The sequence below is a fragment of the Calypte anna genome, chromosome 4A (genome assembly GCF_003957555.1).
Source record: "Calypte anna isolate BGI_N300 chromosome 4A, bCalAnn1_v1.p, whole genome shotgun sequence".
Taxonomy (NCBI): Eukaryota; Metazoa; Chordata; class Aves; order Apodiformes; family Trochilidae; genus Calypte; species Calypte anna.
This window is the reverse complement of record NC_044248.1, coordinates 14,227,308-14,253,706: the sequence shown is the minus strand read 5'-3', so window position 1 is coordinate 14,253,706 and position 26,399 is coordinate 14,227,308. Positions and strand designations below refer to the sequence as shown.

General features: G+C 43.1%; 1 protein-coding gene across 3 annotated transcripts in view; it reads left to right on the top strand.

Moving 5' to 3' along the window:
• Window positions 1-2,216: 2,216 nt before the first annotated feature.
• RBM47 (RNA binding motif protein 47) overlaps window positions 2,217-26,399 on the top strand; it is a 76,934-nt gene continuing 52,751 nt past the window's right edge. For 2 of the 3 annotated variants that reach the window (XM_030449820.1, XM_030449819.1), the window contains exon 1: window positions 3,114-3,185. In XM_030449820.1, the coding sequence (XP_030305680.1) occupies window positions 3,157-3,185 (29 nt within the window). In that variant the 5' untranslated portion in view covers window positions 3,114-3,156. Of the gene's footprint in view, window positions 2,290-3,113; window positions 3,186-26,399 lie in introns of those variants that run through there. The other variant, XM_030449821.1, reaches the window with a different exon arrangement.

Below are 26,399 nucleotides of genomic sequence, written 5' to 3'. Positions count from 1 at the left end.
GTCATGGTCACCCCTCTTCCTGCAGAGGTGTGCAAACTGTACCTTGCAGTCTCAGGTGGGCCTGTGGAAAGTGTCTGTCACACAGAGACAGGTTGAGCAGACAATTTTAATTGTCAGGTGAGCTGTTGCCTGGTGTTAGCTCTAAGGAGACTCCCCACATGCCGTAACAGTCCAAAACCACAGCTGAACAGCCCTAAGAAAAATGTCAAACTCTTTCCTATCTTTGGCATCTTCAAAGAAAACCTGTTTGAAACCTCCCCTAGGAAGGAAGGCATGAACTGGCTTCCAGAGAGGATGTTGAATCCTGTCTGACCAGCACTGACAAGGATGCTTTGTACGGCTGTTACAATGAGAGGAATAGTTTGTTTTTCAGAGAGATGTCAGCCAGAGGTGAGAGCCACAAGCACATGTGAGGAGTCAGTAAAACAGGCAGAGCTACACTTTTGGCAGCCTACCTTACCAAAGTTGGCCTTACCACACTGGTGCAGCCACAGCTCTTGGTAGTATAGCTGCACCCAGGACATGCAGGGCAGTGTAGTCACATTCACGTGCCTTTGCATTCTCTGTACTGTTCACTGTATTAGAGATTCTCATTTATGTATATATATATATATATACTCACTTGTATGTCTATATATATACACACACATACACATACACATACATATACATATTGACTAAGAAGTACTTCTGCCTGTAATGCCTATTTTGCTCCTCTAAATAGAGCATATGGAGCATACCCTCTCTCTACAAAATAGATTTCCTAGGGTCTATATTGGCAAATAATCAGATGGAAAAACTACAGAAAGGCTTGCTTTGGGACAAGTGGGCTACATTTTTAAGGAATATTATGCTAGAATACTTATGTGATTTTTGTACCACTAAGGCCTCCAGTATTTGTGTTTCTGGACTATTTTTTTCTTAAAGAATTACACTGCATAAAACGTTTGCAGCAAATGCTGGATTCTCATTTTAATTCAAGTATTTTATGGCACTTTTTGCCGTGATTATTTGCTGATTAATGCTGGTAAATTCTGAAAGATATTTTTTGTGCTTGGTGCATTTGCTAAAACCCAGATCACATCCTTTGATCAGCTTCTGAAAGAGTACACTGCTAACTCGAGCTCTCTGCAATATTTAGCTGTCTGGCTTCACGTGTTATCCCAATAGTAGTTTGATTCATCAGTTTCTGCCTGAAGCAAAACTCTCTTAGGGAGTCAAGACAGATTTGCTTAAGTAAAATTGGAAAATTAGTACGATTAGAGAAATACATGTTTAGAAGGACAAACATTTAAAAATTAGGGAGAATTATGAAGCATAAATTTCTGTCACTAATTTTAACCTCAAATATTATTTCTTTAAAGATTCAACTTGTAGGACTGTTAATCTACTGTTTATTGGAGGCTTGCTTTGTCCAGCTGTCCTAGATGCAGACCTATTGTCTAGTCATTAATTACAGGTGTTAATTGGAGGGGGTGGGGCCAACTAATCCGTGAAACTTCCTGCAAAGGGAAACCAACAGATGAATAAGATATTTAGATGACTACTGGTGGTAAAGGCTGTTGAGTATTTGCATACACGCGATGAAGCATTGCCTGCATTTAGTTTTCCAATTAAAAATTTCCCTGCATTTGACCGAAGGGAGAAGCTGAAAACTTAGTTGGGTTTTGGTTTTGTTTTGTTTTGTTTTGTTTTTCTGTTGCATGACAATGCAAGCAGGAATTACTACTTTAAATAAATAAATAAATAAATAAAATCTGCTGGTGTGTGCTTCCTGTTCCAGTTTGTTTAGTCACAACTCTGAATTAGAGCTCTTTGTTCGTTGGTTTCATTTACTATAAACAGGTCTCGTGCTTTGTTTCAATACATCAAAGCCCATAACCAGGCGCAGACAGGTAATGTAAAAAAGAGGTGAGAAAGTTTACAGTCTTGCTTCATTGTTTCTTTAAGCCTGACAACGGTCAGAGGGATCACCCAGAGGTTAAAAGAAGGCTTGGCTGGTTGGTTTGGAGGTTTTTTTTCTTTTTTTCTTTTTTTTTTTCTTTTTTGGTTTGCTTTGATTTTTTGTCTGTGTGGGGTTTTTTGTTTTGTTTTTTGTTTTGTTTTGTTTTTTATATGTACATAATATAAACTGGTTTCTGTTTTGTTCCTTTTCTAGAAACCACATGTAACTTTAGGTCAGAAAAGGGTAAAATGTGGCACTTCTTTGACCAGCGCTACAGCTGCCCATCAGGCAAAGGTGTAGGCTCCTCTCCCTGCTGTGCTGAGGCCGGCGATGCTATCCTTCTGGTGAGTACCAGTGGTTTATTTTGTTTTCAAATGTCCATCCACCTGAAGGATGCAAATGGCTGGGGATGGTATTTTCTCGTAACTGACACTGCCAAAAAAGAAATCACTGAGTTAGTCCTTTAAATATAAAAGGAAATCCCACAGCATTCTTAAGTGAAGCTGCTCTCAAAGTTTGTTTCCTTCCAGCCCCTGTATCTCTCCAGGTTCCCTTTTTTTTTTTTTTTTTTTTTTTTTTTTTTAATCTGCCCTCTTAAAACAACAGGAATGCTGCGCTGGCCCTTAGCCAGCCAAGGCTCAGCGAGCAGGGTAAAATTTCAGTTCAGATTTACGTGAAGGTGTTGGGAGTAAAAATCTGGTTTGGTGAGTTTAAGGCAGGGAGTAGTCAGGAGACAACCTTGCTACTGTGAGTGCGGACAGAAAGGGAGGAGGAAGCGGGGGGGGGAAGGATAAAAAAACCACCCAGGCTGGGGATGAGAGACCAATGTTTCCCCTCTCCGAGCTTCAGTGAGTGTTCCTGAACTCCTGCAGCCTTATCGAGTTCGTAGGCAGAAACTGAGGTCTGGGAGTGGAAGAGCTCAGCGTCCTGCTCAGCGCCCTGGAATGTGCGGCTTAGGGCAGGGGCGAGCAGGGGCTTTGGCTTAGCTGGTACTAATTGCAAGTTTTAGTGCTCAAAAACTGTTTAAAAAAAAAAAAAAAAAAAAAAAAAAAAAAAAAGAAAAGAGAGAGAGCGAGCCAAGAGAGGGTGTTAAGGCTGGGGAGAGCTGTTGCTCCAAGCAGCAGCGTGAGAAGTTGCTCAACTCTCCTTTAGCAGCGCGGTGAAAGGAAAATGCATTAGGCTGCTGCCCCGAAACGCTGCCGCTGCTGCGAATGGTGCTGGGTGCTGAGGCGGGCTCCAGGTAGGTGCCATCACTTTTTGTTTTGCTTTGCTCTTCCTCTGTCCTTGCCTGAAGGTTTACTCTTCTGTGATTGGGTTGACAACGTAAGAGGACAAGGCGCTCGCTCCGAAAATGCATTTGAAAATATTTTTAGGGGAAAAAGGCAAACAGAGAAGACTGCAGAGATTCTCAGTGAAGTTTTGGTGACTCTTTCCAAGTGACAGATTTCTGGTGATTCTGAGGAAAGATGGCAGATGAGAGGCACAAACAGGTACTAAATAAAGACAGAGTGAGAAGTCATCTGCAGATCCTAGAGTTTTAATTTAAAAAATATATGTTTCTCCATGTCAAAGAAAAAACACAGCATGACATGCCTGATGTCTTTGGAGTAAATTTTGGAAGGGGTATTTTGTTTTTATGGCTGTTTCCTCTTCTTCAACATCTAAAATACCGTTGTTGGTAAGAACGGAGAGTGGTGGTACAAGTGACAGGGAAGTGATAAGAGGGCTCTGAGATAGGCTGCCGTCTGCCGATAAGTTATAGATATTAGCATAAGAACAGGACCTTATCTGGGAAAAGTTTCTGATGACCGTTTAAAATACATGTATCAATCAGGAGGTGAAATTTCTTCTTCACTCTGAGGCATGTGTGATTACATGGGAAATGCCAGGGACTCCTTATTCATGTTAAAAGAAAAAGCTGATTTTTTTTTTTTTTTTTTTTTTTTTTTTTTTTTTTTTATGTCCCCCCTCCGTGATGGAAAGCTACACAGCTACACAGCTCATTTCTTCTTAGGAATTTAAAATAAAATTTTGAACAAAAGCCAAAGTATTATGATAATTAAAGATGGGTTGGCACCTAAGAAGTCACAAAATCCCTCCTAAGTTTTATCAGCTCAGCTGGCCTGGCCTGGCCTGGCGGAGGGGCAGGAACATAAAACCAGACTGAAATGAGCTGCCTGAGGCTAATGCAAACGGAATATTAGTGCCTTTATGTGCCTCCTAGACTTCGCAGATGATAACGTGGACAAGCCTGCAATTATTCTTTACCAGTTGAGCCGAGTTCACATGATGTGAGAGGGGGAACTCGGCGTCTTTCGCAAGCAGGGAGGGAGCAAGCGGCAGGGTGCAGGCAGGCTGCCAGCGGCCTCGCCGTCGGGATGGCATTGCTGTCGGGATGGCATTGCTGTCGGGATGGCATTGCTGTCGGGATTGCCGGGATTGCCGTCGGGCTGCGTGCCGGCAGGTGCCGGGTGGTGTGGGGTGCGAGGTCCGTGTTAAGCGGAGCCTGGTATCCAGCTGGAAAGCTGGAAGGCAACGCGCCCTCTAAGAGGAAAGCGAGATAATGCCGGGAATACGCCGCCGTTTGGTGTCCGTCAGACTCGTAGCATGAGCGCTGAAGGCTATCAAAGTGCCGTCTGGGAGATAAAAGAAGAGACAAACACTTTTCTTGAGTATTCGTTCTCTCTGCCCCGACTCCCCTCCAGGTTTCCTCCCCGGGATAGGTTTTCCTTCTGTGCATCGCGCCCGAACCTAAGGGCCGGTGCTTCCACCGAGCCCCCAGCTTCCTCCCCTGCTTTCAGGTACCAACTTTTTCTGACACATGGGGCCTAGGTGTTGTTAGGGAAATGCTCAGGGTTGTTAATCACGGCTGTTAATCATTTCTGGGTGTCCCCGCAGCTACCCGGGATGTGAAATCTTTGAAGTTTTAGAAATTAAAGGAATGTGCTGCCTTCAACACACCAGATTAAACAGGCGTTGAAACCCTTGGAATAGAAGTATTTAATTTAAGCATCAGACATGACAGAGCCTCCAGGGAATGCTATTTCAAAGGTGGTTTGGTCTGAAACCTTGTCCTTGCATGGTCCGCACCCGGCTAGCTTCAGCTGGGCTCTCCTGGCCTTGGGGTTTGCTTTTGGGGCTGCCCACATTCCATATTTTCAGGTCATGGCTACCTCTGCATGGCAGGGCCCCCCCACTCCTTTGCTCCCACTCTGTGCAATGCCATGCCCTCTGCTGCAAAAGCTGTGAGACCATCTGACAGAAGGCAGAGAGGTTTCTTTTTTGCTTGCTAGGATACATTTTTTCCACTGTCAGCTGTTTCCCTATGTGAAAATTAAGACATCTTGGGTAAAAGCTGGAAATTATGCTTTTTTTGTGTCTGACTAAAAATATTTAATCCCAACAAATAGACGGCAAATCTTACTTCTACCATCATAGACTCAGTATTGGCTCTGACAAGCAGTGAAATAGATTTTTATGGTTTTAAGTGTGTACTGAAGCCCTATTCACTGGGCTGCCAATGACATGTTCAAATTGTATTAATATCCCACAACTAGAGAAGAAGATCCAGAGGTTACCATGGAGTGGGTGTGCAAGCACCTGTTGATTAACCATAGGAGTCCACAGCACTATGAGAGTGACAAAGTCCAGCAGACATTATACTACTGCTTCACCTGAAAGTGTAGTATAATCTTGGCTTTCTCATTCAAATCACTGGCCCTGATCATCTGTGCATGTCTGATTTATTGAGAAGTTTAATAAGAGAGAATAAGTGTTCTCTGGGAAGAAATGTTGCCCATCCTGTTCCTGTTGAATGCAAGAAATCAATGACTTGGACAAATGCAGAGCTTAGATTTGTTTTGTAGCAGACTAATGATGAAGAAACCATCTCCATGCCTGTGGATGTGTGTATGTAGCTCCCATTTTTATCAGGAAACTGAGATCTCCGAATTACCAACGACCTATACCCACAAATCCTTCCTTACTTTGTAGTCAAGTCACTTTGAAATCTGCTTTGTATGGGGATTTTTAGGTGCAATTTTCAAGGTTGTAAAGTGGATCCTGTGAACAGGATATTTTTGTGGGCCACATTAGCAGAAGGAAGGACTCTGAATTTTATCTTTCCAGTAAGAGGCCTAAAATAATATTTCTTTCTGCTGTTGTAATTTTTTTTATTATTATTCAATAAAATGCTTTTGAGCACACCTAGCTCTTGCCAAGATCAGGAACATCTCAGTGGCCTTGCTGAGACAATGCAGGCTTTGTATAGCTATGGTTGGTAGGGTTTTGGTGACACAGTAAACTCAACAGGGCAAAGCAACTTCTTAGTAACTGTAAAGCTGACTACCTGATATTTGAGGGCATTTGTCCTTTCCAGTCTTTCATATCCCCTGGCCACAAGCAAGGTTTCATTTGAAGAGAGAGGTTTTCAATAATTTTTAAGAGTTTGTTTTTCAAAATGTGCGTAGAGTCTGGATGTTATCTTTTACCTAGCTTGGTCATAAAGCTGAGACTAAATCAGCACGGATGGTCTTATTTGCCACAAGATGGAAAGAAACAACAAATATATAAGAATCTTTGCCTAAGAACCATGAGGCAATGCTAAGTTTCAGCAACCTCTAGTGTGGATATGGCTTAATCAGCTACTGACAACTGAAATGTTCTCTGTCCTAGTCACCAATGTGAGGGGCACTTGGAGGTTTACTCCAGAGAAGCACCACCCCAAGCAGTCTAGCTCAGGGTTTACATTTGTGTTTTGGTCTTTTGAGTACCCAGAGGATGTCCTTGAGTTCTACCTTTGAAATAAACTTAAATACTGCCTCTGTGTTTCTGTCTTTTATCAGAGGCACTTATTAAGCTCCACCACGAGTCAGGCTGTAGGTTCAGCCTTAGCAGGTTGCTGTTAATTTTTGCACTGTCATAGACCCAGGATTGCTGACATGGGTGTTGCTGCTGTGTGTGTACCTGCTCCACAGGTAGAACAGAAAGACTGTCATGTCATTTGGGGTTTATTCCTGAAATACCCAGCAAGAGGCAAGAGATGGGTTAGACATGGGGTGGAGCACAAGGAAATGGTGAGGGGTCAGCTGGGTACAGAGTAGGCACAGCACAGTGGCAGTCTGGATGCTGTTGCACTGCTTCAGCAGTAAGGGAGAGATTTTAGAAGGAATTTAGGCAGGATGGAGTAAAGTTTCTCTACAGTTATGATCAGGAAGGTAGTCCTAGGGAGGAAGTACAAGGGAAAACAGGTTTTTGATGGCAAGCATAAAAGCTGCAAAAGACATCCCTTTGGCATTCAGCTCTGCCCATCTGTGCAAGTGCTGTGTGTAAGGACACATTTTATTTTGTTAGAGAATGGAGAGCTGGTCAACAAAAGCACAAAAATGAGTGGCATACTCAAAGCATCAGTCTACAAGGATGACCCTTGTAACAGTATTTGGAAGATGAAACAGTAGATCGAGGTTGCAGTTATGAAAGCAGAGAAAAGATTGTCACCATTTCTGAGCTAATGCAAGGGTGAGACCCTAGAGAAGTTTTTTAGCAATGATAGAACAGGCAATGCCATTTACATGTAAGCTGAAAGCATGAACAGATCTTGGATGTACCTCGAAATCAAGGCTGCCCAGATAAATGCTGTGTCCTGCCTCCAAACAGAGCAGTAAATGCCACTGCAGAAAGAGATTTGGGGCATCCCTTGAGAGTGGTAGTATCAGGGACTCTGTTTAACCACACTGAGCTGGACATGATGGCCAGGCTTCCAGCAGGAACTCTTTCAGAAGATAACAGAAAAAGTGTGGAGGGGCACCAACTGGCCTGGGTAGTATGGCAAAGCAAAAAGCAAATTGAAGGAAACAAGTATAGGCAGAATTTGCAATTGAACTCAGTAGAAAGATGAGGGTTAAAAGCAGAAGAGAAGTTATCAGGGCTGATGGAGTGGAAATCACAGAAAGGCTGAATGGTGATATATAATGGGGGAGGCTAACAGATGGTGCTGAATGGGACCACTTGAGGCTTAGTGCAGGGGAAATTCAGTAGTAAAGAGATGGAGTCTAACCAGTGCATGCCAAAGGAATGGTGGGGTTTTTTATGAGTAAAATAAAAAGATCAGGACAGGGGAGGAAGGAAATAGGTAAAGTGGACACAGAATGACAAGGGGATGGTGTCATCACCATAAACCAGCAATAGTGAGAAGAGAAAAATGGAGAATGAAAAATTGAGGAGAAAGATAGTGGTCTCAGGTGGAGGAGAGGTGTCTGCAGGACTGGAAGGGGTATAAATAAGAAATGCTGAATCCTTGTAAAGAGGAGAAGGAGGAGGGAGAAAGGGGAAAAAGATCAACTTGCTGACTATAGTCTGATCCCAGATAGGGAGATTATGAGACAGAGATGCTTGACTGAGGTTTGAAAGGCTTGCTGCTGAAGCAACAAGGTTTTAAGACCTCGAGGGAGGGAAGACTGTGGCTAGCTGAGGTCTTTAAACCTGGAATGTGTGCTGGGGTGAGAACCAAAGGGCATGAGGGTGTGACTGTGGGAGCTCTGGAGGCTGGGGAGAGAGGGAGAGTCAGAGCTGGGAAAAAAAACACCAAAGGCAAAGAGGGAAGAGTCAAACATGAACATTCATGCAAGGACAAGTCCTCAAGATGTTTTTACCACAAAAGAGCATGTTCAGCTTACCTTAATAAAATAGTTGCATTATTAACATGACCGTAGGCCATGTCCACACTGTGTACATGCTTCTGGCAGTAAAACTTCTGTTGGCAGTGGATGCTGCAGAGTTCATGCACTGATACCCACATCCTAACGTGAGTACTGCTTCCCATGGGGAACATTTCACTGTCAGTAGTATTTCCATTAAAGATGTCACTAATACTGAAGTTCACAGGACCATAGCCACAGGAAAAGCTGCAAGTAGAGATGGATTTTATGTGTCTGTGTATTCAAAGTTTTGGGATCACAGTACAATGTGTAGCTCTTGAAGACTGACTCTGTCCTTGGCTTCTTGGCTTCACGAAGTAGGCAAGGGAAGACTCACCTTAGATGACTTACTGAATGCACACAGTGAATCAATGGGAAGCTGGAGGTGCTTCAAATTGGATCAAGGGGATCTGAACGTGCATATTGTTGCTGCTGTGTGTGGTGTCTTACTCATTTACAAAGTGAACAGGGTGAGGAGATGCTGCTGACAAGGTTGTCTGCTCACCCTGAGCACCTAGGCTCAGGGCTGCTGCAGATGTACCCAGCAGTGCTGCACAACCCCAGGGCCCAGGAGAAAGCTTTGACTTGAGTGTGGTCCAAACAGGCCATGGCTATCCTGCAAGAAAAATTTAAAGAAAAAGTGATTTTCATGGAAGCTAATTGTATGAAGCAATAATAAACAGAAACGTGCTTCTTCCACATACTGAGGTCCCATGTCTTGACTTACCTGTATGAGTCACAGCTCAGACTCTATGTGTGAACAATAAATCCTGCCAAGTGCCACAGGGGTGGTGAGGGTGCCTGGTACATGGGGAGGGTCCTCTGCCTCCTGTGGTGTGTGATCAGTGGGAACACGTTCTAGGACAGGCAACAGCTCCTGAAACAAGCCTGGCTGCTCTGCTCCATGCTGCTTTGTAACATGCCAGCCTGCAGCCTCTGGAGCCCTTCCTGGTACTGGAAGGTCTTTTCTCTGACCTGTGTTTTATCACAGGTATTTTCAGGTCCCTATCTGAGGTGCTGAGAAGATCAGAGACCATGTCTTCCCACATTCAGTTTTTACTTCTGAAAATTCTGTTCTGTAGGTATTCATTTGCAGGCTCACATTCCTGGTAAGCAGCAAAGCCAGACTGACAAACAATTTTAGTTTTTACTGTCTGCTGACCTCATGCGTCTAAGTAAGAAAATTCCTGTGCAAATTCCTGGCCATTCCCATGGCCACCTGCCTCGGGAAAGTTTATCAGCTCACTTTTGAGTTGATATATGGGGCCCTGTATAAAACCTACATCCCTGAGGGGTGTGGAATGAATTGCCAGAAGCCCTGAATAAGTGCAGTTAAGTATTGCTGAGATGGAAACACCGGAGGCCTTGGCTGTTGGCTTTCTCATCAGAATGAGGAAAGCCCAAGACATACAGGTCTTACACTTACATAGCAGTTCCAGGCCTTTTTCTCCTCTAGCTACAGCATTATCTGGAGTTTAACTGGCTTTTTGATTCCTGTCATCTGCCAAAGCTGGGTTTGTGGTGACATGCTAGTGCAGAGAGAGGCACCGTTCAGACACAGCAGGGATTTGAGAGAAGTGTGTTACCTGCAATCCTGCTGGCCCCTGGGGTTGCTGTGAGCAGGCTGCTGGCTGTTGGCACTGTTGTGGTGTCCATCCCACTGATAAAGCAATACAGCTGAGGGCTGAGCCTGTTCGACCAGCTTCAGCTTGTGGCTTTACTGAAGAGACTGAAATCTGAGCCAGATCCTGGCATTTCCATCTGTAGATTGCTGAGCTTTTGAGCTATTTTTTAAAAAAAAAAAAAAAAAAAAAAAAAAAAAGGAAAAAATATAGAAGCATGTTGTTTATATTTGTACATTTTTTTAAATCTAAAAGCATTTGGGTTTTTTATGTTTATATTTATATGTTTTTGCACCAATTGTGCAAATAGTATCTTTTCTTCTACACTGGTATCAATGATCACTGACTTCAGTGAAGTCAGTAAAAGTGGCAGAGAACAAGGATTTGGGAAGCTTAACTTTGCAGCTGCTTGGGGAATACCTTGCTGCATCTAAATAGGTGTAGGCTTCTCTGTCTTTGCACAGTAGGTATCACAAAAATCAGTGTCAGTGCTAGATTTTTAATTCCCAAAGTACTGTCAGGGTTTAGTTACTGTCTTTGTCCTTGGTCTAGGGGGATGATGCTGACAGGATCATTTTCTCTCCCCGTGCCATGGTTTTACAGCCAACAGACAGGGAATACATGTTTTTTTTCCTAATGAAACACTAGAATTGCACTCTTGAGGAGTTCCATAGAAGACAGGTTGTTAAAGAGCGTACTGCATGTATACAGGAGCTACAAGGGATGCACCTGCTTCTACTACAAAGCATCTCTGTCTCTTTACATTTTCCAATAGGCACAACAGTTTTTTTCTGTGATTCTGTGACTCAAAATAAATAAGTTGAGTAAGAAATACTCCAAAGAAGATGAAAGCCAAACTGCTGACCATGCCATCTACTTACTCCTGGACACTGTAATAAACTTAATTTTATGAAAAATGCCATCTACTGTAAACCTAGAAGCTTAGATTTGCAATAAAGCTTCATATTGATAATAGTGAAAATCAAAGAGCACAGCTCTACATAAATTCTCTAGGTACCCAAGGAACAGACTGCATAGGGAAGTTGTAAGCTGAGGTCCAAGTTCATGGTATCTTTGGACACATATTTGTGCTTTTAATAGGTAAGCAACTGCATACAGTTTTTTTCTTGTACTCCAAACTAATCAGAAAGGATCCTGCTGCCGTCTGGGAGCTGTAATCGTGCTACCACAGATGTAGTTGTGTCCTGGGAGTTGTGCTCACAAATAGCTTGGACAAACCCTTTCCAGAGCTAAGGCTGCTGCAAAGAGGATTAGATAAGCTTGCTAGTTGTTGTTGTGCAGGCTTCCTTCTGAGTTCTCTCATAGCAAAACCCATCCAAAACCACAGATCCAAACTCCTAGGGGCCAGGCCTGGTCCATGTGGCACGATGCTGTAGTTGGCATGCAGCACCTACTGCTGACTCCTGGCTTCCCCATCCCACCATGTCCACCTTCACCTTCCAGCATGGGTGCCAGTTTCTGGGCCCTCCACTCTCCCTACTTGCTCTGCTGGTGTCCACTGGTAAGTTTGGGTCTGTGGGCAGGTATCCTGTGACAGGATGCATATTTGGAAGGATGCAAAGAGAGGGGTTGCTGAATGAGGGTGCACTGCATAAATTAATGCAGAGATGCTGGTACCATGGAAGAGCAGTGGGGATGAATGTAACATCAGCAGCTCTGAATGATGTGCAAAGGGAAGGAACCAGGCTTTCATTTTCACTGCATTGCTACGTTGTTCAAATCTGGGTTCCATCCACCATGCCAAAACACATGAAGGTCTTAGCTTCTGCCTTACCTCTGACGCCTCTCTGTCTCCTAAAACAAACCCTATAACACAAACAGTATGAGGTGAACAGCATTTTATTGCTTCTTCTGTAGGTCCACACCATTTCCATCACATTTCCTCTTAGTCTAATCTTATCTGTTCTGTGTCGCAATCCTTGCTGAGCTTCCCTATTTCCAAATCAAAGCACAATCTTTCTGCAAAAAGTCTGAAAGCTGCCTCCATTTTGAAATGCAGCCTTTTTAAACAAAGGACATCAGTTGGTTGTTAACTCATCAGTTTGTTAATCCTTCCCTGGAAGGTAACTGATGCCAAAATCATTGCATTTTTAAAGCTCTGGCAAATGTCAATCACCATTAAATAAAGGTTTCTTCTGAGTTCACACATGCTATTGTATGTATGTGTGCAATAAGGTGTAGAACAAGCCAGGCAAGAAGCAAAAAGTGTCTGAATTACTGGTTCTGCAGGAAAGGTGCCAGTATAGAGCTTAGAAAACTTTTCTTGCCACAAAAAATACCATGGATGAGATAATGACAGTATGGTAAAGGGGGCTGGTTTTGGTTGCTGTGGGTATCTGCTCTGTGGTTCTGTGTTTCTCTGCCTGAGAAGATCTCTCTATGGAGATCTGGGACTGCAACTGCTCCAAGTGCGTGAAACTTTGCATCCAAAAGTTCCCGTTGTATAAGCAGATGTAAAAGGAAGACAGTCAGCTCTTGTTAATAAGGCTTTCCTACAGCTTATAGTAGGAGACTATTTTAATTTGTTTATAATTTTGAAAAGATTTTGTCCCTGGATAGAAACATTAGGTGGCAAATATCTGTCTGATGCACATGACTCATTCTGTGTTTGCCTGGATAGATGTTTAACATAAAATGATTTGACCATTTCTGAAAATCAGTTAAAGAATTTGCGTTTTTTATAAATTTTTGCAACCTCTTCCTAGTGTAGTGACTTGACCTTTAGCAAGGAAATGGGCCTTGTGCAGTGGTACCTGGGTCTAAGCAGACTACAAACCTTTGAAAATCAGTTTCCATATGCTTGGTAGAAGCTTCAGCTTTTAACATCCCAGTCCCAGAAACCACTGTTCACACTGCAAAGGGATGAGGCTGCTGGGCTCTCCGCTCCAGAGTTCAAGAGCTTGGGGCTGTGAAGAGCAGGGTAGATTTGGGAGCCAGGGAAGAGAAAGAAGGGGGTAGGAAAGGTAAGACAGCTGCCTGGAAACAGCTGATGGGGAGTCAGAAGAGTCACAAAAAGAGGGGCTTAAGGGGATAACTCAAAAGGAAGGGATTGAGAACAGGTGGTTGGGCAGGGAGACAGCACATTTGAGAGCTGTCTGACATGGGGGTCTGCAAACAAAGCCAGCCAGGCAGGGGGACCCAGGGTTAGAGGTAATGGTGGTGGAAATGGTGTGAGCTGGGGGCACTGGTATCGGACAAGCCTTGGGGATGTGAATCCAGGGCTTTTCCCAGCACCACCTTTCCCTTGGAAAGCTGGAAGGAGCTCCCCCCTCCTGCCTCTTCCCTCTTTTGCTGCTGCTGCGGGCAAATGCAGGGCTGGGCTGCTGCCCTGTCTCTGTGATTTACTCAGTTGCTTTGTGGAACAGAACTCCATGGAGTAAATCTCATGTGCTACCCCTGTGGGTGACACATGCGTCAGAAGGATGCCACATGATGGAATCTGGGGTTGGGTTTCAGTGTGCAACAAAACAAAACAAACTAAATACAAGCTTAGGAAATGGTACACAGATATATTCTACTCAGAAAAAAATATGAAGTGTGCTATTCAGATTGTGCCAGATTTATAGTCTGCACAATCCTGATTTGCCTTCTGGTGTGTATTATTATAGTATGATCCTGTTTTTTTGACACATTCAGTACTGTTGGGATTTTTTTTTTGTAGAATCCTTGCCATATACTATGTATGAAAAAGAGGGTGGTCAGTAAGCAGTTTAAATATTTATTTTCTTTTTCTCCCACTTTTCAGGATGTAAATTATTCACAGCCTTGCACTGCTTTGCTTTGAGGACAGATTTTTTACTCTTTGTTTTTTAATGGTACAACACTTATAAACAGTAATGAGCTAATCTGCATAGCAACAATTTGATATTTATCAAAAAGCTAGGAAGGCAGAATATGAATTAAGTTTACCACAGTTTTGACTGTACAATTTAGGATGCCAGGGCCAGGCGAAGGTGAATTTTTTATTTTAGAATAAAAAAACTAAGTTTTCTGGAAAATAGTCATAAGGCAAGCAGTGTGACTGACTCATTAAGCTAGCTGAAGTGAGGAAAAAAAAAAAAAAAGGAGGTAATTTATTTTGTCTCAGGACAAACATTTAATTTTTGGATTCTCTACCCCATTTTTATTGTTAAAGTTGGTCAATGAATGAAATGGGTTTTTTTGCTTAAGATCCACATTTTCTTTTCAAAGTGCATTTCCCAGCAAGCTCACCTGCAGCTCTGAGTGCTCTTCACTTCTGAAAGCAAATTGCAGACCAGAAAATGTTCCCACCTGAAAATAAGGAGCACACAGTTGGTGACCATTGGTACAAAGTTAGGTTTAAATTACTTGGCCAGTGATACACAGGATCCATGTGCAGAGCAAGGGTAGAAAGCAGTAGGCAAAAGCTTCTTTATCAGCCTTAGCTATGAGTTCCCCTTTCTCACAGTGCATCAGGCACCACATTCCCTCCAATGCCTCTGTGGGGGTGGTGCGGACAGCAGCCACCATCAGTGTCCAACCCCAGCTTCTCTGCTAGAGCAGGGCCACTCTCTGCACTATATGGCAAGTGAAGGAATCCACCATCTCCTCTGAGGGTCTGTAGCAGTGCAGTATTCAATTTGCAGCACCCAGCTTCCAAATATCAGGTGCTTTAGGGGGCTTCTGGTACTTCTTGAGGGGAGCAGCCCATTGCAGCATTCACTCTCCTATGCACAGGTCTGCAGCAACCAGCCAAACATGGGCTGGCACCTTCACCAAGTGAAACATGAGGGTGAAAGCAGTGGTACCAGCAGCCAGGCTGGAGGGTACCCAGGAAAAACCCTGTGATGCTTCAGTCCCTTCTGGACCAAAGACTGTTGGGGACTGCACCCAGAGGTGAGGTGTGGGGAGATGACAGCCCAATGCCACTGCATAGCAGGAGAGCTGCAGGGCCAGGAAGAGAACCTGCAAGAAGAGATATCCTCACCAAACCAGGCTGATAAGGTTTGGGCTGGGAAGGGGAAATCCTGGGATGTCCTTTCTGCACCATGGTCTGTTTCTGTGTTTCATCCACATCCTTGCATGTCCATGGGTAGAAGTAGTTAGTCAAGCTTTACTCAGGGGTGACTAATGATAGGACAAGGGGCAATGGCTATAAACTGGAGCGTAGGAAGTTCCATACAAACATTAGGAAGAATTTTTTTCACTGTGAGGGTGATAGGGCACTGGCACAGGCTTCCCAGGGAGCTTGTAGAGTCTCCTTCCCTGGAGACATTCAAAGCCCATGTGGATGTGTTCCTGTGTGACCGCCTGTAGGTGACCCTGTTCTGGCAGGGCGGGTTGGACTCAATGATCTTTCAAGGACCCTTTCAACCTCTAATTTTCTATGATTCTAAGTAGGAGTGAACACTGGCTTCTCAAGAGTGGGAGTCACCCATGCTCTGAATTGGCTGGTTTTTGGGTGCTTTGGGTCCCACACAAGTCCCTGCTGGGGGGACGGAGAGCTGGTGAGCCTGGCCCAGCAGGGCAGGTATGTCAAAGGGGAAGCCTCTTTCACTGACAATGTTTTAGCTGGAAAAACAGCCTGTGGTAAAGACAAATGGGACTGGTGTCCTTAGCATAATAAGGAAAGATGGAAAGATAAAAAGGGAAGACATTATGGAATACAAATAGTGAGGAGAGTGCTGAGGACTGGGATATTACCCTTGCTAGGTGTCCTAGTGTTAGACATTTCCTTGCTCAAAGAATACATCTAGCACATCACTGACCACCACATCCTCTTTAGCAACCTGTTTAAGAAAGGTTATTTGTAAAACCAGGAGTCCAAACATAGCAATTCACCCTGTGCTGTGAAGGTGCCTGGTTCTCCTTTTCCTGGTGGATATTGTGTGTGACAGTTACCTGAAGTTAAGGTGTTTTCAGGAAGGAACAGAGGGTTGGTAGGAGACTGAGATGATGGGACTGTAGACTTGGTACTATCTCTTGGCTTTGTTCTTTGCCTTCAGGCAGGTGAGGGTTGAGGCACATCTGTGAAAGGGAGATGGTTCCCCCACCTAGAGACATCTCAAAGACCTTTGTGACCTGAAAGGTGTAGGATCAGAGGATGAATGTATTAAATGTTCCAACAATCATGAAATGGTTTCAGTTTTGATTTAGAACTGATTCAGTTCTTTTAATATATTCTTCTAAAGCAAAAGCAGACAAATGAAAGGTGCCCTTTGCACTGGGTACCACAGACACTGGAGGGAAAGCCAGCCCCTGATCAGCCAGCTTGAAATCTATCAGAAACAGAATGAGAAACAAACTGCACAGAGAAATCACCCTCATGTGTAGCAAACAGCTGAAGATAAGGATGAAACCTGTCCCAAGTGGGCTGAAATGTGGTGGACCATGTTGCAGCTTTCATTTAGCAAGCCTACATTGTGAACATGCCTATGAGAACTAGTGGGTGGATGACTCATAGACAAAGAAAAGGACCCAAAAAAATCAGAAGAAGAGTTTGCACCCCGTAGTACAGAATACAGCATTTAAACTCTTCTAACCTGGTGTGGTAGCTGTATGTGCCCTGTCACACACCTGTGCCCATGCTCTGTTCTTCTGCAAGGTCACTGCCTTTGAGGAGGACCTGCACTGCATGACAATAGCTTTACAGTACATGATGGTGACTTTTGGAAAAGCTCATCATCATTTCATGTCTATCCACTCTGTTCATTTACTGGGAAGATCACAGAGAATGCAAGTCGCTCTGTTTTCATCTTCAAAGCTTTGGTCAGGCCTGCAGTGAAAGCATTGGCTGGCCAGATGTGTTGGCCACATCATATTTAATTCCTTTTTCTCCCTGTGTTCCCCTCCTGCTTTCCCACACTGAAAATCTCACAAGGAAAAATCTCCTCATCTGCTGGCCAGATTTTGCCTACATATGCTGTATGTACAGTGTGCTGGGACAGCATACAGGGAAAACACAGCCTGGATTTTGTCCGGAGCAGCTCACAGCCACCTCACCTGTCTAATGGTGGCAAAGAGAGCCTGTGCCTGCACTGGTTATGCCTAATTACTTGAACCTGGTGAAAATCAGTAAATTTTCTTCTGGCTTTCAGAGCTGAATTGGTGTCAGCATCCTTGGAGATAACATGCATTATTATGTGTATTATTATTATTGTACTTGAACAGGTTTTTTTTTCCTTTCCATTGTCTCTCTGTTCAGATTTTGATTTAGTATTCCTTCTGTCCATCTGTTTGGGTTACTCTGTGTCTTGGTGCTTAGAGATTTCCTGTCTGTGTATTGAAAGATTTTAATGAAGAATTTCAGCAACACTCAGAGCCCTCTGCAGATTTTGACAGAAGAAAGAGTTATATGAAATTACTTCTAATCTCTTTATCCTTGTCACACCACTCTGCTATGCAGTAATACACCAAAGAATTTCCAGAAAGAAAAGGTTGATGACTTACAATACCTACCAACTTGGTTGAAAAAATAAGGGAGTTGGAATATGAATTCAATCTGCTGCTGTATTATGCTAGCTGGGGGACAAAGGTGGGGAAATGTGGACAAAGAAGGTTGGAAAAAAGTAAGTGTTTTCTTGATGTAATTAAAAAAAACAAAAAAAAAAAGCAAACAAGCTAAAACCCAAAACCCTGAGACTGAGCAAGCCATTTCCCTCAGAAATTTAAATCATGTTCTGAAAGTTAAAAAATGAGGCGTTTTGGTTGACTTTGTCATGGGAGCTATCAATGGCACATTGTTAATCCCTGCTAGAGTGGCAAAGCTGCAAAACAAATAACAGTATGTCCTTGGGTGCACCAGTTCTGTGCCTGACAGGTTTTCATTTTTCAGCCCATTGCATAATGCTGGCATGCACACACGACACGTAGCGTATGAAACTTTCTGGGTAGGGCTTGATCTTGCCTCCATTCAACTCAAGGGCAATACCCTTGTAGCTCTCAAAAGAGGCAAGGTTGTGACATGTGCTGGAGACAACCACAGCCTGGCTGGGCAGCCAGGCAGCAGTGTTTCAGAGCAGGTTGGCTGTTTCCTACTCTAGTCCAATCCCACATACACTTGTGTAAGGACTTATCTTTTGAAATCCCAAAGCAGCTAATGGCTTTCACCACTTGCTCGCTGTTTTCTCAGATGTATTTCCTTCAAAGAAGGAAAAAGAAACAACAAAAAAACAAAGCAGGGAAAAGAAACCCTGGTTCTTATTTGCTTCTGAGATACAAACAGACAAAGAAGACGATATATCAATTTTTTTGTACTCTGTGTTTGTCAGCCTTAGCCAAGCATTGTGTGTAGGTGTTCTGTGATTTAAAAAAAATAAGATGAGATGTGGGTGGGACTGAAAATGCAGTTGCTATTATTCATCTATTTATGCCATCATACTCGTGTGATCAGGCTGTGATCTTGTGCAGCAGCCTAGGAACCTATGAATTGTTTGAATCATCCTTCTGTAAAAGGGCCAGGAGACATGTTGTTTAATCCTTCTACTAGATCAGCAAGATCTGTATATACCAAATTTGTATTTCATACCTACAGCCAGCACCAGCCCACACATGTGATGAAACATTGGCATTGAAATCCGTATCTGTTCTTTTTGTCTTAACAATATGCAAGCTCATCAGGATTCCAGGTGGTGAAAACCATTGTGTAAACAGCACACTTATGGTGGATTTTGTATTTGTAAGTTTGAGTCAAGTTTGCAAAACAACCCGAATTGTGTAAAAATAAAAATTCCAAGGACAATATTTCCACTTTTCAATTTGGAGCACCTTATGTGAAAATTGTAGGAAAATTTAAAGAAGTACTAGAGAAAAAAATCAAACTGCAACCAGGTTTTTTGATTTTGTTGAGAAAAGCAAGGAAAAGAATCTTTGATAGTGTTGTTTTCAGGGTCCCCTTGTGATAGAAAGAGGTTGTTTACACATCTGTACTCTTGATACTTTTACCTTCTCAGGATGTGATGTTGGCACTGGATAGCCAAGCCATCCTCAGCTGGTTTGAGTAGAGTTTTTTTACATGGGACTGCAGTACTGAATGCTCTTTCATCTCTGAGAATCTTAACTGTGACACATGCAGACCATCCAAAAATCTTAGGTATAAATCTCTTATCACATTTTTGCAGGCTCAACCACATTCCTACTTCCACAGAGACCAGTTCTTCTAGCTGCAGGCAGTGCAAACTTGTTGCAGTGCTAATTATTTGGTCATCTGCCTCAATATTTCCAGATGTAAAAGATTTCTTTAGTTTGGTTGTTAAAGAATGGGTCTGGTTTTCTATCTCTTTTTCCCATTAGCTACGTCTCTTCTAGAGAATTAAACGTGCCCAAAATTGCTTCTTGGCACAGAGGCTGATTGCCTCCAGAGGAGGATGCTGTCCTGATCACCAAAACCAAATGGCTGCTCCCAAATTGTGTGTTAGGAACAATTTAGAGTTCATCCCAACCCCCACCAGCCTGTGACAGGGTGAATGGTATCTGTCCTCTGATTCGGGCAACTGGGACTTAAATGAGTTGGGTCCAAAGTGTGCCAGGGGCTGTTCTGGCCCTTACAGAGGGCAATTGTCTTCCAGCACCCAGGAATGATTGTTGATGTGATTCATCTCCATTCACTTCTGTAGAGAGGGAGTTCTTACCTCTCCCCCTTCCTTATTGGCACTGATCAGCACAACAGCCTTTTTTTAGAGTTCCAAAATCAGGAATATATTTATTATGTCCCCAAGCTAAATATTTGCATTAAAATAAAAGTATAATTAGTGCTACCTGTATTAGCAAGTGTTCCAGAATGAGGCTGGTAGGAGAGAACAGAGCTATCAAGATAAAACCCTGGGATCCATGGGATGTTTGCCCAGGAAGAAGCAGTGAACAAGGCAAAATGAGAGGTAGCAGCAGAGGCTGATGGTGAGGGCTGCTGACTGCAGCCAAGCCAAAGAGTCTCACCACAAATAATGTCAACGATTTCTGAGCAGGCATAAAACACAAAGGCATTTTTAGAATGGGAGGAAGAGTCTGGAGGTTCCAATGGCCTAATTTTGGTGGGGTTTTTTGTAAGGAGGGAACATTTGTTCAGCACAAATATTCTGTAGATCTAAATTCCGTTTTCCTTAATCTCTCATTACTGAGGATGCTATTACAAGGAATTCCTTATCAGGAGAAGAAAATGGTTGCCTTTTCCCAGAGAAATGCAAAATAAACTGATTCTTCATAACTGAGACCCCCCTGGAAGGACAAGGTGGAAAGTCACTGAGAGCCACTGACTTCTCAGCACAACAGGAGTGACTCTTGGCCACTTTCTCAGTTGAGAAATCATTTCTGATGAAACTTTGGAGTTATGTTGCTCTTATCCAGCTTTTATTGCTATTTCTATATATGTATGTGTGTATATATATATATATCCAATTGGTAGCAGTAGTAAACCTATAGAAAAATAGGAACTGCCTACATTTCCTTAACAAGAATAGTGGAGATCAAATGATTTTAATTAAAGCTGGTTTTGCCTTCAGTATGTAGAACAAAGTTTTCCCCTATTACATGGCAATATTGCATTCAAGGAAGACATTTTTTTCTACAGAATATACCTGATTTAACTGCCATCTGAGACTTTAGTTTCACAGATTAATTTTGTTACCCACTCCTTCCACTTGCACGCACTGGGGTAGCATTTTTAAGAATTAACAGCAACAAGTTTGTTTCTCAGTTATGTGTAGTTTAACTAACATATAATCCTCTTAGCTTTTATACCTTCACAAGCAGGGATTTGTTTGGCTAAAAATGTTTAATTAGCCCAATCACATGGACCAGGTATTTAACAACCTCAAGGCAAACCCAGCATCAGAGGTGTCTCACCACCAGACTCTGAGAGCTAATTCTAGGAGGCCTTTGCTGCAGGCTGCAGAACTTGAATAACAGGGTTGGTGAGTGGATGGCACCCAGTTTTTCTACATTAGTGGGCAGCATTCTTTAATGGTAACTTGCTGGCTCCAAACAGTGTTTTGTGATCCTTTGCTAGCCCCCATGCCTCTGCTCTCCCTCCAGAGCAGCCCTTTGGCTTGTGCATGCACAGGGCAGGCCAGCTCTGAAGAGAGCTGAGGATCTTCTCATGGGTCTGGTAGGACTGCTGCAGACCTGGCAGGTCACTGGAGTAAATAAATATGTTAGCAGATTGAGCAAGGATTGGACCTGCTGAACTTTTGATCTTAGTAATCTGAATCCAGAAGAGAGGCTGCTCGAGCAGCTCATGGGTCCTAACCCAGGAAGCACGGGGTCACTGCTGAGGGCAGGCGAGGCCAGGGAGGGGACATTGATGCCCATGGGACTTGTGCTCCTGCTGTGTGTGAAATCAAATGAGAAAAGGAGTGGCTATCACAAAGCGGAAGAATGGACACTGGTGAAAAAACAGGAGTGAGTGTTTGCATAACATGCTAAACGTGTAATTATTAACTTGGGATTAACTCTGTCACTGAACAAGGGCCATGGCCATACAAAGCCATGAGCATCACCCATGTGATTCTGGGGTCCAGTTTTTGGGAAAAAAAGAGCAATACTGTGATCAGCTGAGACTGGACAGAAACACTCTGACTGGTGGCTAAGGGGGGTATCACTTTGTTGCAGTTTTCTAGCAGTAGTATTGTTCTCAGCTGAACTTGTCACTGCAGAGTTTTCAAAACACCTGTGGCAGTAGGAGTGATGCTGACCAAGTCACCTCCATTGAGTGTTCTGCTTTGGAGTTGTTCTTGGCAGATGTTCTTATCTTAAACTTCTTTGAAACATCCCAAAATGTAATAAGAATACATATGTAAATAACTGAGAAATAGCATGAGCTTCTGCTCTTTAAGTTGCAGGAAGGGGAGCCCTCAGCACCTACCATTTTCAGCCCTGACTTTGCAACATATTCAGAGCTTGCCTAGGCATCAGCTTTAACTGATGGCCTATTAACTTAAGGTGTTGGATACATATGTCTTCACATTCTGCACCTATTCCAGCTGCCCCTCTTTGGGATGCCAGTGCTATCTCTCAGACCTGGGTGGCCCTGCCTCAGCAGGGAAGCAGATGCCTGGAAGGTCTGTCTAATAAGGTTATGACCTGCTCTTGGGATGCCTTAGCACACACAGACCTGTGAGGAATACAGCTGGCCAGGCTGGTTTTTTCCAGATCTGGTTATGAGGAGCTGCCCCACCTCTGTACAACTGAAAATGGCATCCCAGTACAGGAGGAAAACCAGGTAACTGTATCGTTTATGTGCTAAATGCAGTGCACTTGGTTTAAATCATATGTGACCATGTTCTATCTAGACATAAAATCAGTTTTAAAGCAAATACTTGTGATGAATGGACGTAAAATCAATTGAAAGTATGTTGCCTGAACAAGACCTGCATGATCAGGCAGAATTTCCATTACAGAGCTCTTGCTGAGAAAAGTTAAAATAGCAAAACCATGGTATTAGAAGTAATTCCTTAGGAAGCCAGCTTTTAAAAAAATGTGCTGAGCTCATCCTGACCTTTCAACTTTCAAAGGGCAACTGTAAAGCTCACAGGGTCCTGTCAGTTGGATTATTTAGCTCAGTAGATCACATTCAGGCATTTGCAAATAGCACTAAAAGTATGAGTGCTCACAGTGTTGGTGATGGTCATATCATTAAAAAGTGCACTTTCTGGCTGACTCTTACAGCTAACTGAAATTATAACATGAGCCAAATGAAAATCTGTCAGAATGATGTGATGGAAGGAAAACGATGTCAGGTAGTATAACTAAGAGCTAGCAAGTAATCTAAGTAATGAGGGGACCTTGGCTTTGATAGCCCAAGTGTAGTACACCAAATAAAGCAAAATCATCTTTTATTTCACAGAGTACCAAGAGCCAGTGAAACCTATATCCTTGGAGAAAGTATCATTGTAGCTGGGGCACCTCAAAACTATGCAACACAGATGCAGAGGCTGTATAAATCCAACATCCAAGGAGCATACACAATATTCATGGGGAGTGGAAACTGGGTCAAGACAGAACGCTATTTTTCCAAATGTCCGTCCAGTTTTAGGAATCTCGATGTTTGCCTTTAGCAACCTGGGTTGCCTGAATGAACATTCCTGTTCATCTACTGCCTGTGGAGGTGCCCATGGAGGGCTGGGATTGAACTTCATGGCCAGGCAACTGTTCTGTAGATGGCTGGGACACTGATTACCAAAGCAGGAGGGTGGATTTCTACATGTCTTGCTAGAGCATGGACACACTGGTGATTAAATACTTGGGATTATTGGCCCACACTGCACCTGGCATGAATGTTACATTCAGCAGGTGCAATGTCCAGCCAGTGAGTGTGGGATGACATTTTGCAGTGAGGATGTGTAGGGAACCTGGGCCAGAAGAACATTTTAGTAAATCACCTGATTTCTTTGAAACAAGGAGTCAAAACATAGGTGTGATGCTCAGCTCCTGGCTGAGTAGGCTCAGGCTCAGCTGGGGACCATGCTGGTGATGACTTGATTCAGGTCTATAAAATCCCAGGTGGTGAGGATGGGTAGGGATGAGCTGCTCACTGTCTCTACTAATGCAGAAGGCTGTAGGAGCCATTTTCAGAACAAAGGGAATTATTTCTTCATGAAGCAAATACCATATCTATGAAACTCTTTGCCAAGAGGTGTGATCGGTGCAGTTGGTTTTTGCAGGAGTTCAAGGGAACACTGGGCAAGTATTTGGAAGAGAGATCCACCACTGTGTAAACTACATCAGGCTCAAGGAGTCCCCTGAGCTGAAAGTGGTTGGAGACTGGAAGTGGCATTGCAGTAAAGATCATGTATGCTTGCCCTGCTCCTATTCTGTATAGGTTAGTTTGTGGTCGCTGCTGCAGACAAATTATTGTGCTACATGGGCCCCAAAATTCTGAAATAATATCATTTTTTTAAATGTCTTTATTTGGACAGTAAACAACTTTTGTGCTCATTTTCTAATATGTAGGTGAATTCAAGGTGCTCTGACTTCCCATGTGTGCCTGAGCTGGAGGGGAGAGCACTTCAGGGAGCAGGGGTACCACAGTACCTGTGGAGACCCAGATCACTCCCTCAGCTACCCCATGCCTGTACATACCAGATGCAGAATTCCAGATGAGGTTTTACCAGAGCAGAGTAAAATGGCAGAATCACCTCTCTCAATCTGCTGGCCACACTTCTTTTGATGCAGCCCAGGATGTTATTTTCCTTCCGTGCTGCAAGCATGCACTCATGTCTAGCTTTTCATCCACCAGCACTCCCAAGTCCTTTTTCTGCAGGAAAACCTTAATTTCCAAGCCTGTACTGATGTGGTGGATTGTTCTGACCCAAGTTCAGGACCCTACACTTGGTCTTGTTGAGGTTCACCTGGGCCTACCTCTCCAGTTTGTCCAGGTCCTTCTGGGTTACATCCCATCCCTCTGTCTTATTGACAGCACCATTCAGCTTGGTGCCATCTGCAAACTTGCTGACAGTGCACTCCATCTCCCCATCTGTATTGTTGATAAAAATATTATACAGTACAGATCCCAGTAGGGACGCCTGAGGGACACCACTTTTCACTGGTCTCCATCTGGACTTCGAGCCATTGGCCACTACCCTGTGGATGCAACCATCCAGCCAATTCCTTATCCACTGAGCAGTCCACCCAACAAATCCATATCTCTCCAACTTGGTGAGTAGGATATTGTGGGGGACGGTGTCAAAGGCCTTGCAGAAGTCCAGATAGATCCCACTGATAGGTTGTCCCTTGTCCACTGATGTAGTTACCTTATCATGAAAAGCCACTGGGTTTGTCAGGCAGGATTTGCCCTTAGTGAAGCTGTGCTGGCTGTCTTGGGTCACCTCCCTGTCTTCCATGTGCCTTATCAGTCCTTCTAGGAGAATCTGCTCCGTGAACTTCTCAGGCACAGAGGGGAGGCTGGCAGATTGGTAGTTCCCAGGGTTTTCCTTACTACCCTTTTAAAAAATGTGTCCCTTCTTCCAGTCACCAGAGACTTCACCTGAAAACATATGTACAAGAAAAATATGTTATGAAACCAGAAAAAACCCCAAAACACTCTGATATTCCAGTTGTTTTTTTTTAATTTTTTAAGAGTTTTTTAGAAAGTAATAAATAATTTTAGAAACCATTTTAGAATGCTTCCTAAAACACAACAAAAATAATCCTGCAGATTTTGTGCACACAAAGATGCACAAAAGCAAGAGAATTGTGCCAAATATGTGCACAAATGCATGTCACTATAAACTGTTAGTTTCCTTTATATGGACTTTTTTTTCGTTTTTTTTTTTTTACATCCCCTGTATTGCCTTCAATACAGACTTTTAGAAAAAGTTTTATAAATGTCATCTGCATTTTGTAAGTTGTATTGACTGTTTAAGCATTTTTAAGGGATAAAGCAACTCATTCCTGTTACTAGTTGCACTGAGTAAAGCTATGCTGTAAAACCCTCAGATGATAAGCACAGTATAAGAACATGTCTGAAATAGTACAACTACCTTGACTGTACTGGAATTACACTAATTTGCTTTAACAAAGAATGCAGAAAAAATCTGCATAGAAAAATCTGTCTCAAATCGAAACATGATAACCCAGACAACTCTGTAGATTCTGACTGATATGTTAATTTGCATGACTGAGCACAGGATCATTTCTCTTTAGGCTAGAAATGTGGGCATTTAACTTTAATATTGCTTCTGCATCTTAGTCACAAGTTAAAATAAACCTTGGAGACACAGGTTTCTAAAAGAATGTCACTAATAATATGAAAGGGGTGAAACATGTTTTTGAGCAATTGCCATAGTCCCATTTCCTTTCTCACTCAACTGGAATAAAATCAGTTGAAAATCTAATTTCTAGAAATCTATTTCCCAGGATATGCATTTTTAACGAGGTTGTGCAGAATTCCTTCCACTTTATCTGGAATGTCATTTATCTTTTTTTTCTTCCTTGCACATCGTACTTCATATGGGCCTACAGATGGCAAGAGAAGGATTTTAGCAGAATTAAGGCAATACAGCTCCCTTGCTTCCATTTTCAGTTACAGTGGGAAAGGAACAGAGACTCCAGGACTAAACAGACATGTGTTGGCTTGTCCCATATGGCACCCAAGTGATGCTAACCTCGGGCATGGGACACAATAGACTATTTGCTCACAAAAAGTACATTCCCTCAGAATAC